General features: G+C 44.3%; 1 protein-coding gene and 1 long non-coding RNA gene across 6 annotated transcripts in view; one reads left to right on the top strand and one right to left on the bottom strand.

Moving 5' to 3' along the window:
- The window catches only part of LOC132209492 (uncharacterized), a 63,401-nt gene extending 54,277 nt beyond the window's left edge, over positions 1 to 9,124 (bottom strand). For both annotated transcript variants that reach the window (XR_009445595.1, XR_009445596.1), the window contains exons 1-2: positions 8,751 to 9,124; positions 2,718 to 2,935 (exon numbers count right to left, since the gene is read on the bottom strand). This is a non-coding gene — a long non-coding RNA (uncharacterized LOC132209492). The remainder of the gene's footprint in view (positions 1 to 2,717; positions 2,936 to 8,750) is intronic.
- Positions 9,125 to 9,428: 304 nt separating this feature from the next.
- The window catches only part of LOC125450797 (zinc finger FYVE domain-containing protein 16-like), a 78,672-nt gene continuing 73,484 nt past the window's right edge, over positions 9,429 to 14,616 (top strand). For 2 of the 4 annotated variants that reach the window (XM_059644783.1, XM_059644782.1), the window contains exons 1-2: positions 13,974 to 14,065; positions 14,416 to 14,524. In XM_059644783.1, the coding sequence (XP_059500766.1) occupies positions 14,455 to 14,524 (70 nt within the window). In that variant the 5' untranslated portion in view covers positions 13,974 to 14,065; positions 14,416 to 14,454. Of the gene's footprint in view, positions 9,510 to 13,973; positions 14,066 to 14,415; positions 14,525 to 14,616 lie in introns of those variants that run through there. The other 2 variants (XM_048526983.2, XM_059644784.1) reach the window with 2 other exon arrangements.

Below are 14,616 nucleotides of genomic sequence, written 5' to 3'. Positions count from 1 at the left end.
TTGACTTATTTTGACATCCATTTTTCTGTAACTCCTCAGCTGTCTCAATTCAACTCAAACTCTTGTCCCCACTTTAGCAATACCTGTGAATTTGATTGACCCAATTCGTGACCTATGCTCCAAAACATACTTGTAGGAATATTATGTCATGACATGTTCAATGTGCCATGAGAAAAATGTTTTCTTTCGAAAGAGGCCTGATAAATTGTATCCAAGAAGGAGTCAACTGCCTTTAACAGAAACTATAAGTCGTCTTTTCAACAAATGAATAAGAATAAAATGTTTGAACATATGTCGTTATTACTACTTAGGGTGATGTTCTCTATCCTATTTAAATGTGTCTATTTGAGGAAGAATGTAAAACAACATGTTAATCAAGGTTGATTAAAATGTGGAGCTCGAGAAGCACAGCAGGTCAGACAGCATCGGAGGAGCAGGAAAGTCAACATTTTGGGTCTGGGGAGGGGGAACAGAGCTCAGAAGTAAATAGAAGGATGGAGGTGGAAGTTGGTGGTTATGAAGAGCGTCAGGGCAGAGGAGATAACCAAGGGGTTGCAGTGGGAGAGAGAGAACCACTGTGATCTCTTTGGAGAGAGGAGGAAAACTTCTTCAAGGTAGGCAGCCTTGGGAGAGGCTTCACAATGTGGTTTTCAGTGACGAGGAGGTATTAAGGACCGCAGATGCTGGAAATCAAACTGGATAAAATGTGAAACTGGAGGAGCACAGGAGGTCAGACAGCATCGGAGGAACAAGAAAGTCAACGTTTCGGGTCTGGACCCTTCAGCACTAGGGAGGAACGTGGTTATTTCTAGTTCCAAACTTGGTATTATGTAATTGACCTTGGGCTGAACTTCAAACACATCATTGTGCAGGAGCCCACCTTGGCCTATCATGTCTGCCCCAAGTTTCTAAATAAGAATTTGCTGAGTGTGTCTTTCTTGTTTCCTGTAACTCTGCACATTCTTCCATTTACAGGTTACCATCTAATTCTTTTTTGAATGTTTCAAATAAACCTGCCTCTCTGACACACATAGGCAGATTTCCTTCTCAAGCTGAATCCAATAACAACAGATTAATCACCCCTTCACCAATAGTGGGGAAAGTTTTGCAAACAGTATTAGTAAAGTTAACCATGAATTGACATAATATTTAAGTTATCATGAGCAATTAATGCGGATTTGCCAAAGATCATGTTTGATAAACTTTACAGAATTGCAGAAATGTTAGGGCACAAGAGTGCAGTATTTGGCTGATCAGGTTCATACCAGTTCTCTGAACAAGTATCATGAGACTTTGCACAGTTCATTCCATTTCCCTGTACCCATACGCATAGATGACTATTTGAATAGAAACAAATGCCACCTTGAATGCCTCAATTGAAACTGCTTCTGTCACACTTCCAGATAATGCACTTAAAACTTGAACCACTCATTCAAAATAACTTTTTGCTCAATCATATTTGCTTCTTTTGTGAATCACTTTGAATCTGTGCCCTCTCAATCTTAATTTGATTATGAATAAGAACAATTTATCCCTGTCTACTCTGTTTAGCCCTCTCATGAATAACTATTATCAATTTTCTTCTTGGCCTTTTATTGAAGGAGAAGAGTTTTTCTTAATTTGTTCATGGCCATGTGATAGATTTAACAATATCCAGTCCAATAGAACAACAGAATGCATTGGCTAAGGAGCAGAAAGCAGACAGTAGAAGTGAAGAAAGTGTGTAGCTGGATGAACACAGCAGGCCAAGCAGCATTTCAGGAGCACAAAAGCTGACGTTTCAGGGTCTAGGCCCGAAACGTCAGCTTTTGTGCTCCTGAGATGCTGCTTGGCCTGCTGTGTTCATCCAGCTACACAATTTGTTATCTCAGATTCTCCAGCATTTGCAGTTCCCATTATCCCTAAACTAATAGCTTGGTGTCTGGATTACTCAAACAGAAACACTATCACTTCTCCACCATCTGAGGAATGACTGGACTGATTTATTTCAGTAGAAAAACTTACAATTGATATTATATCAGGGTTTTGATGGAATAAATAGTTTCTCGTGGCAGGAGGATTAGTATCCAAAGGATAATGGAAGAAATGTTGCCCTTCAAGTCATTTACCGTCTTGATCTGGAAATATATCATTGTTTCTTCATTCTGAAAATCCTTCCCTAATCTATAAGATGTGGGTTGCAGTGATTGAAGAAGGCAGCTTCTCACCACCACCTTCTCAAGGGAAATTAGGGAAGATAGTTAAATGCTGACACAGCCAGTGAACTTAACATCTCCTGAATGAACAAAAGAAAGGTGAAAACAAACTCAACAATAACACTGAAAAGGAAAGAAAAGTTTTGCAGTCCTACAAGCTCTTTCAAATAACTCCTCTGGCTTGATAGGCTGAATAGCCCCCTCCTGATTCTAACTTCTAATAACATCACTGCCACCATCTCTACCTCAGTGGAATTACTGCAGAAATCCTCATTTCTGATTTTGCAATCTCGGGACTTGATTGTTCGATTTTTCATTTCACCCGTCTCCCATTCACAACATTGCATAACTTCAGCTTAACTAAACACTGGTACTCTTATTCTGTATCTCTCAAGGTTGTGTCCATTCAGGTCTGTCCTTGGTGACCTAACCCTAACCCACCAAAGCCTCAAATATAAAACATCATATTTAAGTCTCCTTAAATTCTTCAATCTCTACATGTTTTCCACATTTTAGACTCACCTTTTTTCTGCTGAAGGGTCTAGGACCGAAACGTCAGCTTTTGTGCTCCTAAGATGCTGCTTGTCCTGCTGTGTTGATCCAGCTCCACACTTTAATCTCGGATTCTCCAGCATCTGCAGTTCCCATCATCTCTGATCACCTTTTCTGTTGCTTCTTTTAACTTGCTTTTGGTGGACTTGCATTTGGGAGTCTTAGCCCTGTAGTGTGGAATTCCTTTCCTAAATCAAGTGGTTAAAAAGGAATCCATTGAACTCTTCAAAGAGAACAGGGTATTTTTCTGTAATGTCCTGGCTCATGCATTTACCTATCAACCAACAGATCTTTGTCACAGTGCAGTTTGTGGAGTCCCTGCATGCAAATTGACCATAGAACATCGAACATAGAACATTACAGCACAGTACAGGCCCCTCAGCCCTCGATGTTGTGCTGACCTGTCATACCGATCTCAAGCCCATCTAACCTACACTATTCCATGTGTGTCCATGTGCTTATCCAATGACGACTTAAATGTACCTAATGTTGGCGAATCTACTACCGTTGCAGGCAAAGCGTTCCATTCTCTTACTACTCTCTGAGTGAAGAAACCACCTCTGACATCTGTCCTATATCTTTCACCCCTCAATTTAAAGCTGTGCCCCCTCGTGCTTGCCGTCACCATCCTAGGAAAAAGGCTCTCCCTATCCACCCTATCTAACCCTCTGATTATTTTATATGTTTCAATTAAGTCACCTCTCAACCTTCTCTCTAATGAAAACAGCCTCAAGACCCTCAGCTTTCCTCGTAAGACCTTCCCTCCATACCAGGCAGCATCCTAGTAAATCTCCTCTGCACCCTTTCCAAAGCTTCCACATCCTTCTTATAATGCGGTGACCAGAACTGCATGCAATACTCCAAGTGCGGCCGCACCAGAGTTTTGTACAGCTTCACCATAACCTCTTGGTTCCGGAACTCGATCCCTCTAGTAATAAAAGCTAAAACACTGTATGCCTTCTTAACAGCCCTGTCAACCTGGGTGACAACTTTCAAGGATCTGTGTACATAGACACCGAGATCTCTCTGCTCATCTACACTACTAAGAATCTTACCATTAGCCCTGTACTTTGCCTTCCAGTTACTCCTACCAAAGTGCATCACCTCACACTTGTCCGCATTAAACTCCATTTGCCACCTCTCAGCCCAGCTCCGCAGCTTATCTATGTCTCTCTGCAACCTACAGCATCCTTCGTCACTATCCACAACTCCACTGACCTTAGTGTCGTCTACAAATTTACTAACCCATCCTTCTACGCCCTCATCCAGGTCATTTATAAAAATGACAAACAGCAGTGGACCCAACACCAACCCTTGCGGTACACCACTAGACCACCTCAATGAAAATCATTATTAACTGTCTGTAGAATGAATCGCTGGGTTCATGTTTCTTGCCCTCGTATCTCCCTATGGGATGAATAGTTTCCTGCTATTGCTTCAAGGACTGATTTACTACAAATTAAACTTTTGGAGTCATTTGTGAGCGGGAAATTACCAGCAACTAGTGTCTACCAGGTGGCCTGCAATCCGAGACTTTTGATCAGATGACCAAGCACGTCATACCAATACACTCCCACCTTTGCATGGCTGCCATGTGCGTCCTCATGTCGTGCACCACGAATTTTCACATCAATTGGAAACTGCAGTGTGGGGAAATACACAGCCCATTATTCAATTCTTGACTGTTAGGAGAGGTAATAGCCTTGTGTTATTATCACCAAATTACTAATTCAGAAACTAAGGTAATGTATGGGGACCCAGGTTCAAATCCTGGCATGGCAGGTGATGAATTTGAATTAAATAAATAAATATTGGAACTAAGAGTCTAATCATGTCCACAAAACCACTGCTGATTGTTGAAAAATCCCAACTGGTTCACTAATGTCCTTTCAGGAAGGAAAACAGCCATCCTCAACTGGTCTGGCCTACATGTGACTCCAGACTCGCAGCAATTTTGTTGACTATTAACTGCCCTCTGAAATGGCCTTGCAACCCTCAGTTTCAAAAAAGAAATGAAATTGGATGTACCACCTGGTATTGACCTAGGTACTGAAAACAGTGGCCCTGTCGACCCTACAAAGCCATTCTTACTAGCACTTAGATGCTAGTGCCAAATTGGGAGAACTGTCTCACAGATTAATCAAGCAACAACCTGACATAGTTATACTCATGGAATCACACCTTATAGACAATGTTCCAGACACCACCACCATCATTCTTTCCCATATATGTCCTTTCCCATCAGCAGGAAAGGCCCAGTAGAGGTGGCAACATTGTGATATACAGTCAGGAGGGATTTGCACTGGGAGTCCTCAGTGTGAAAGCAGGACTTTGTCTTCATAAGGGCAATGCAGTGGTCACTCATACCAATACTGTCATGGACAGATGCATCTGCGGCAGTCAGACTAGTGAGGATAAGGTATAGTCAGCATTGACTCTGGATGCAATGAAGACTCAAACAGGAGCAATCCTGCAGATTTGTACAGACTGTCCTCCTTTGGCTGATAACTCAATGCTGACCCACAACTGGAAGAAGCATTAGGATAACAAGGGTCAACAATATAACCTGACTGGGGGAATTTCAATGTCCGCTACCAAGGGTGGCTTGGCTACAGCATACTTGTTTGAGTTGGCTATGTCACTGAACATGACTGCGACATTGAGTCTGTGGCAGATGGTGAGGAAACCAACAACTGGGGAAAACAGACTATGCTTCAATCTGCAGATGCATCCAGGGCAGTATTGGTTAGAGTGACCACTGCATAGTCCTTGTGGAGATGATGTCTTGCTTTCATACTGAGAATACTTTATATTGTGTTGTGTAGCATTTCAGCTCCAGAACATCTATGCTGGAGTTCTTCAGGTTGTGTCCTTGGCCTAACTATCTTCAGCTGCTTCATCAATGACCGTCCTCCAACATGAGGTCAGAAGTGACGATATTTGCTGATGACAGCACAATGTTCAGAACGATTGATGATTTTTCAGATACTGACGCAGTCCATGTCCAAATGCAAGAAGACCTAAACAATATCCAGGCTTGTGCTGATAACTGGTAAATAATACTTGCAACACACATATGTCAATAAGAAACAATCCAACCTCTGCCTCTTGGCATTCAATGGTGTTATCATCACTGAATCCACAACTATTGATATCTCGGGTATTATCATTGACCAGAAACCCAACTGGATTTGCCAAATAAACATCACAGCTATAACAGCAGATCAGAGACTGGGAATACTGTAGTGAGTAACCAACTTCCTGACTCCCTAAAGCCTGTCAATCATCTACAAGTCAGGTGTGTGATAGAACACTTGCCAGTTGCCCGAATGATTATAACACCAACAACATTCATGAAGCTTGATTCATTTTGGAAGGTCAAATTTGAATGCAGAATACAGAGTTAATGGCAGGATTCTCTGCAGTCTGGAGAAACAGAAGGATCTCGGGGTCCATGTCCACAGATCGCGCTAAGTTGCTACACAAGTTGATAGGATTGTAAAGAAGGTGTTTGGTGTATTGGTTTTCATTGGCAGGGAAATTGAGTTTCAGAGCCATGAGGTTATGTCGCAGCTCAATAAAACTCTGAGCTTTTTTCATCGAATGAAAGGTAACTTGATAGAGGTGTACAAGATGATGAGAGGCATAAATAGAGTGGATAGTCAGAGACTTTTTCCCCAGGGTGGAAATGACTATTATGAGGGGGCATAATTTTAAGGTGATTGGAGGAATGTATGGGGGAGATGTCAGAGGTAGGTTCTTCAGAGAGTGGTGGGCATGTGGAATGTGCTGCCAGCTGTGGTAGTGGAGTTGGATACTTTTGAGACTTTTAAGTGACTCTTGGATAGGCACATGGAGGATAGTAAAATGTAGGGTATGCAGGGTAGATTGATTTTAGTGGAATAATAGGTCGGCACAACATTGTGGGCTGAAGGGCCTGTACCGTCCTGTACTGTTCTATGTTCTATCTACCATCTCGGACAAAGGAGCCTGCTTGATTGGCATCACATCCCCATAAGCACTGCCTTCTTCCACCACTGACATTCAGTAGCAGCAGTGTGCACCATCTACAAGATACACTGCAGAAATTCATCAAGGTTCCTTTGACAGTACCTTCGAAACTCACGACCACTGTCTAAAACAATGGTTCCCACCCATTTCAGTATTAAGCACACTTTAATCACACAGGCAGTTCCACGATGCACACACTTCTTTCAATTGAATTGATTGCTTATTATGGTTATTTATTATTATTATTATTTATTATGGTTACTGCTTTGCTGGAGAGATTTGCAACATAGTGCAGACAGTAAGCTAAAGAAGGATCAAAAGCATTAATGATTCAAATCCACCAGGAAAAGTATGCCATATTCAACTGTGAGCACAGATACATTTGGAAAATCAGCGTGATCATGGATGTTTTTCATGCTGTCTTAACTTACTTGGATTGATGCAGTGTTTGCCAATTTCTCTCCACAGAAGAGACATTTAGAGTAGGAACAAGTGGCATTTCCTGTTCATGAAAATCCAAATCCCAGAATCCTCTCATTATGCTGTTTTTGAACAGTTCTTTGCTTTATTTTCTTTAGGTTCAGATAGTTAATCAATTGAATGAGCAGAGGAATTTCCTCTTTAGATAAGAAACTTATTCAATTCTAAGATTAAGTTCAAGGCATAACTGAAAAGAAGCCACGAAGTATTAACTTTATAATGTGTGCTCGTATGAAAATTTGTCCAATCAGGCAGGCAACATGAACAGTGGTTTCAACTGTGCTCTTTACTGCACATGTGCAGTTTCTTCTCATCTCGGGGATATGATCCTTGATCATTATGCATGCTCATACTGAATGTTTGATCCTGTGCACACGCAAGCAGGCAACATAACCAGCAGATCTCCCTTCTCCTGTACTTGTGTGTGACCAAATCTCCACACGTGCTGACTCAGAAGGCTACACTAAGTGGCATTGCTTTCAGAGAATTTCATGATACACTTCTCATTGTGTTGGAGCACACCAATGTCCCACCACATACTGGTTGAAAACCTCTAATCTGGAAGGACAAAGGTAGCAGATACATGAGAACAATACCATCTGGATGAGTGCAGCTCCAAAACACTCAAGAAGCTTGACAAAATCCAAGACATAGCAGCCTGCTTGACTGGCACTACATCCACTTCCTCCACCACTGATGTTCAGCAGCAGGAGCAGTATTTTCAACAAGATGCACAGCAGAAATTCACCAAAGATCCTCAGAAAACACATTCCAAACCCACAACTATTTCGAAAAGGACAAAGGCAGCAGGTACATGGGAACACCAGTATCTGCAAATTCTTCTCCTATTCTCTCACCAACCCGACTTGGAAATATATCACCATTCTTTCACAGTCACTGGATCAAGATTCTGGAATTCCCTCCCTCAGGGCAGTGACAGTCTAACCACAGCGCATGGACTGCAATAGTTCAAGGCAGCTCACCACCATGGTACGATATAATCAGAGAATCACAAGGACAAGAAAAGATGGGAAATAAATGCTGGCCCATACAACAATGACCTCCTCCAGGAATGAATAAAAAAATCCCATGTCTGATGCTGTCGTAACCAAAGAATTCCAAAAAAATGAAAATACAAGTTCACACCCCTATCACTTTTCTCCAAGGATTGCTGGCAGCCCGAGATAAATCTTCATTTTGCTGGAAATTTTGCAGTCAATTCTGGAAAGATAGCAATGTGAATCCTCTAAAACCAGAATACTGCGAATGCCAGAGATCTGAAACAAACAGAAATTGGTGGAGGAGCTCAGCAGGTCTGGCAACATCTGTGCAGAGAAAAGAACAAGAGTGAAAGTTTCCAATTCGGTGACTCTTCTTCAGAATTGGACCGGAAACATTAACTCCGTTTCCGACTGCCAGACCTGTCGAGCTTTTCCAGCAATTTCTGTTTTTGTTTCTGATTTACAGCATCCACAGTTCTCTCGGGGGTATTTTTTAACCTCAGTTCCTCACCTTTTTGATTGGGCAGTCTTTACGCGACGGGATGATTCTCCGTGGTCCTCAGTTCCGAGGAAGGGTCACCGGACTCGAAACGTTAATTCTGATTTTTTTCCTTCACAGACGCTGCCACACCTGCTGAGCTTTTCCAGCAACTTTGGTTTTGTTCTCTGTGGTGTGTTTTGGCTGGTAAGGGATGCTCAGCTCATTCGTCTGAGCATCGCCGCTTCAGGGTGAAGCCGGACGAATGCGGCAGCGGTGACATATAAAAAGAAAAGGCTGGGGAAACTCGGCAGGTCCGGCAGCATTCGTGAAGAGAGAAACAGAGGTAATGTTTCGGAGCACAGTTCTGAAGGAAGGATCACCGGACCCGAAACGTTAATTCTTGTTTTTACCTTCACAGATGCTGCCAGATCTGCTGAGCTTCTCCAGCAACTTCGTTTGTGTTTGTGAAGGAAGGGTCACCGGACTCGAAACGTTAACTCTTGTTTTTCCCTTCACAGGTTGCTGTCACAGTTTCCTTCGGCAATCGCTGTTCTTATTTGTTTTAGATTCCGCAGCTCCGCAGTTCTTTACTTTGTTTTAGCGGAGCGTAGACACTGGGCTCGGCAGTGACCGTTGGAGCCTTAGGCCCCGCCCCGGTTCCTGTGGTGACCGCTGACCCCCTGCCCCGCGCCAGGTCACCCAGCGCCGCGCATGCGCTGTGTCTGGCCTTTCCCCTCCCCCAATACACACACAGAAAACCCCGGGAGAGGAAGCCGTAACTCAGCTATGGTGAGTGATCATGGTCGAACTCATTCGGTTTTGTTTAACCGTCGACGCAGTGGGGCGTAAACAAAAACAAAATTATCCGGGCTTGACGGCCTGACCGCCCCTTCCACCGCCCTGTTCCCTCGCATCCCCTGCCACAACCCCAGGGTCGAGATAACTGCCTCCCTTTTTCCTCCACCTCGAAGGACTTAAGCGGATCTCGTCCCGATAGCTGAAGCCCCCACCCCCACCCCTGGTTAATTACGGTCCTGCTGCTGGCACATACTCGTCCCGTGTCTCCAGATCTCAAGTAGGGACCGGGGACGACAGCGAAGGCCTTCGCTCTCCTTCCAGACTTTATCCAAGGACTTCATAATAGTTTCTATTTGACCGCTGGTAACCCTGCAGTTCATTGCTCCCAGTGAATATGTTAGAATGGTTCTGGTTTTAGGAACAGAGAGCTGAGCACTGTGCTGTTAAGTTCTCTTGCTAGTGAAATTGAAGAATGCCGCTGTATTTATTCTTTGCCTTGGTTATGTTAACTTGCACCGAAATTCTCCTGACTTCGTTACGTGAGACATAGTAGCTACTATGTGTCATTTCACGAGAGCAAGCCTGGATTATCATTCTTTAACCTTTTTAACTGTACTGTTTTAATATTGTTTTGTTTCTGTAAATTTGGGAAGTACCTTCGTGCGTAATACTTATATTGCGAATATTACTGGATGTATGTTACATAATCTGTCTAATCAACATGTTAAAATGTTTAAAATATACCACTTCTCATCCTCTCTGAAACCAATTTTTCTGGAAAAAAACTGTTGTACCTTTAACAGGATGTTGTCAATGGCATTCTGCTTGCATTTCATCAATTTATTGTACTAACATCTATGTAGGTTGGTAGCTTTGCTCATGCCATGTTTTGCTTTGGGAGAATTAAGAATTCTTACTCTTCACTTCACTTAATTTTTGCAAGGCAATTTGCAGTTGCTTCTTTTAGTTTTACTAATTGTTCTTCCTTGAATTTACCATTCTGTAATATTCAGTTGCTGATTAGTTAGTGATATGTTATTTGAATGATCACAGATTTTTACCTGGGTTTGATTAAGCATTTTTTGCAAGTGCCTTTTTCATCCTTCCCTTTGGTACTATTACAAAATGATAGATTTCTTGTATGCTGCCAAATTTACTTCCAGCCACATTTCTAAATATCTTGTTCTTGAGCTATCTTCCTACACCTCTACTTTACTTTATTTTTTGGGATTAATTGATGAACTTTATTTGTGAGTCTGTTAATATGATGAATGTGGCAGTTTGCAGATGGAGTGGTGCAGTGGTTAGTACTGCTGCCTCAGCACCAAGAGCCCCGGTTCAATTCCAACCTTAGGTGACTGTCTGCGTGGAGTTTGTTCGTTCTCCCTGTGTCTGTGTGTGTTTCTGCTGGTAGCTTAGGTTCGTTCTCATAGTCCAAAGATAGGCATACATGGTGAATTGGCTGTCGTAAATGGCCCAAAAGTGTCCAGTAATGAGCAGGCTGGGTGGATTAGCTGTATTAAATGCAAAATTATGGGGATAGTGTGGGTTTGGGTGGGATGCTGTTTGATGCAGACTTGATGAGCCAAATGTCTTTGTCTGTATTGTAGGGATTCTATGATTCTATAATCAGCCATGTTATGCTCAATTGATAATGGGAACTGCAGATGCTGGGGAATCCAAGATAGCAAAGTGTGGAGCTGGATGAACACAGCAGGCCAAGCAGCAACTCAAGAGCACAAAAGCTGATGTTTCAGGCCTAGACCCTTCATCAGAGAGGGGGATGGGGACAGGGTTCTGGAATAAATAGGGAGAGAGGGGGAGGTGGACCGAAGATGGAGAGAAAAGAAGATGAGGAGAGTACAGGTGGGGAGGTAGGGAGGGGATAGGTCAGTCGGGGAAGACGGACAGGTCAAGGAGGCGGGATGAGGTAGTAGGTAGGAAATGGAGGTGCGACTTGAGGTAGGAGGAAGGGATGGGAGAGAGGAACAACAGGTAAGGGAAGTGGAGACAGGCTGGGCTGGTTTTGGGATACAGTGGGGGGAGGGGAAGAACTGGGCTGGTTTTGGGATGCAGTGGTGGAAGGGAAGATTTTGAAGCTTGTGAAGTCCACATTGATAGCATTGGGCTGTAGGGTTCCCAAGCCGAGTATGAGTTGCTGTTCTTGCAACCTTCGGGTGGCATCATTGTGGCACTGCAGGAGGCCCATGATGGACATGTCGTCTGAGGAATGGGAGGGGGAGTTAAAATGGTTCGCGACTGGGAGGTGCAGTTGTTTATTGCGAACCGAGCAGAGGTGTTCTGCAAAGCGGTCCCCAAGTCTCCGCTTGGTTTCCCCAATGTACAGGGAGCCACACCGGGTACAATGGATACAGTATACCACATTGGCAGATGTGCAGGTGAACATGTGCTTAATGTGGAAAGTCATCCTGGGGCCTGGGATGGGGGTGAGGAAGGAGGTGTGGGGACAAGTGTAGCACTTCCTGCAGTTGCAGGGGGAGGTGCTGGGTGTGGTGGGGTTGGAGGAGAGTGTGGAGCGGGCAAGGAAGTCACGGAGAGAGTGGTCTCTCCAGAAGGCAGACAAGGGTGGGGATGGAAAAATGGCTTGGGTGGTGGGGTTGGATTGTAGATGGCGGAAGTGTCGGAGGATGATGCGTTGTACCCAGAGGTTGGTGGGGTGGTGTGTCAGAACGAGGGAGATCCTCCTGGGGCAGTTGTGGTGGGGGCGGGGTGTGAGGGATGTGTTGTGGGAAACACGGGAGACGCAGTCAAGGGTGTTCTCGACCACTGCAGGGGCAAAGTTGCTGTTCCTGAAGAACGTGGACATCTGGGATGTGCGGGAGTGGAATGCTTCATCGTGGGAGCAGATGCGGTGGAGGCGGAGGAATTGGGAATAGGGAATGGAATTTTTGCAGGAGGGTAGGTGGGAGGAGGTGTATTCTAGATAGCTGTAGGTAACCAGGTAACTTCCTGTAGCTTCCAGGTAACCAGCTAGAAACTGATGTCCATTTCAAGCCCACTGACTCCCACAGCACTCCCCCGCAGTCGTCGAGAACGCCCTTGACCGTGTCTCCCGCATTCCCCGCAACACATCCCTCTCACCCTGCCCCCACCACAACTGCCCCAGGAGGATCCCCCTCGTTCTGACACACCACCCTACCAACCTCTGGATACAACACATCATCCTCCGACACTTCCGCCATCTGCAAACCGACCCCACCACCCAAGCCATTTTTCCATCCCCACCCTTGTCTGCCTTCCGGAGAGACCACTCTCTCCGTGACTCCCTTGTCCGCTCCCCACACTCCTCCAACCCCACCACACCCAGCACCTCCCCCTGCAACTGCAGGAAGTGCTACACTTGCCCCCACACCACCTCCCTCACCCCCATCCCAGACCCAAGATGACCTCCCACATTAAGCACATGTTCACCTGCACATCTGCCAATGTGGTATACTGTATCCATTGTACCCGGTGTGGCTGCCTCTACACTGGGGAAACCAAGCGGAGGCTTGGGGACCGCTTTGCAGAACACCTCCGCTCAGTTCGCAATAAACAACTGCACCTCCCAGTCGCGAACCATTTCAACTCCCCCTCCCCTTCCTCAGACGACATGTCCATCATGGGCCTCCTGCAGTGCCACAATGATGCCGCCTGAAGGTTGCAAGAACAGCAACTCATATTCCGCTTGGGAACCCTACAGCCCTCACAAGCTTCAAAATTTCCCCTCCCCCCACTGCATCCCAAAACCAGCCCAGCCTGTCTCCACTTCCCTAACCTGTTCTTCCTCTCACCCATCCCTTCCTCCCACCTCAAGCTGCACCTCCATTTCCTACCTACTACCTCATCCCACCTCCTTGACCTGTCCGTCTTCCCTGGACTGACCTATCCCCTCCCTACCTCACCACCTATACTCTCCTCTCCACCTATCTTCTTTTCTCTCCATCTTTGGTCCGCCGCCCCTTCTGTCCCCATTTATTCCAGAACACTCACCCCATCCCCCTGTCTGATGAAGGGTCTAGGCCCGAAACGTCAGCTTTTGTGCTCCTGAGATGCTGCTTGGCCTGCTATGTTCTTCCAGCTTCACACTTTATCTATGTTATGCTCAATTGTTCTTTTGGGAGGACCATATGAGCGCTGAAAAAGCAGATTTCCATTTGTGTAGTACCTTTCGACATCTCTGGTTATCCTAAACTACCTTATAACCAATAAAATATTATTCAACAGGTCTGGCAACCTCTGTGGGGAGACAAGAGTTAACATTTTGAGTTAATGAATCAGTTCTGATGAGTGACTGGATTTGAAACATTAACTCTGTTTTCTCACCTCAGAGACAGCCTGACCTGCTCAGTTTCTCCATAATTTCTGTTTTTGTTTCGCAGCTACAGCATTTGCATTTTTTTTTGCTGGAAAGTGTTGTTCAAATTTGATTTTGTTTGCGCATGGAATGAGTGTTCATTCAGTTATTGCCTGTTTTTAATTACCAGAGGTCATTTAAGAATCAACCTCGTTGCAATGGATTTGAAGCCACATGTTGGTTAGACAAGGTGAGGATGGTAGCCTTCCTCAAAGACATCTGTGAATCATGTGGATTTTTGCAACTATTGGCAGTGATAGCATATTTCTCTTTGTGGTCGTTTTTAAATTCCAGATATTTGTTGAATTTACTTTTCACCATCGATCTTGGTACAGTTTGAGTCCATGTCCTCGGAGCGTTAGCCTGGTGTTCTGGATTACTAGTCGATTGACATTACCACTACACTACTACCTCCCCTCATACTGTTTATTGTTATGTCAGGAATGTAATATATAATAACTTCCCACTTTAACCATTGTCAAACAAAAGAATTGATTTATTTTTTCGAATTTAAAAAATCAATTCTGTTTTTTCTTTCAGGAGCACGAAAGCTCAATACTTGAAAAATAAGTACCCAGGATGGACAACTATTTTAAGTCAGCAGTTTGTGATCTGGACAAATTACTTGATGAATTTGAGCAAAATCCAGGTTTGTTGTGTTTTTTTCTTTCAGACATCTTGAATTGATTACCTCTATCGTTTTCAGTTTTAGTACCTTGGAATGCAGGCTGCCTTGGAATG

This window comes from Stegostoma tigrinum, chromosome 3 (assembly GCF_030684315.1).
Source record: "Stegostoma tigrinum isolate sSteTig4 chromosome 3, sSteTig4.hap1, whole genome shotgun sequence".
Lineage (NCBI taxonomy): Eukaryota > Metazoa > Chordata > Chondrichthyes > Orectolobiformes > Stegostomatidae > Stegostoma > Stegostoma tigrinum.
The sequence above is the reverse complement of the archived record's forward strand: the minus strand, read 5'-3'. Positions and strand labels throughout refer to the sequence as shown.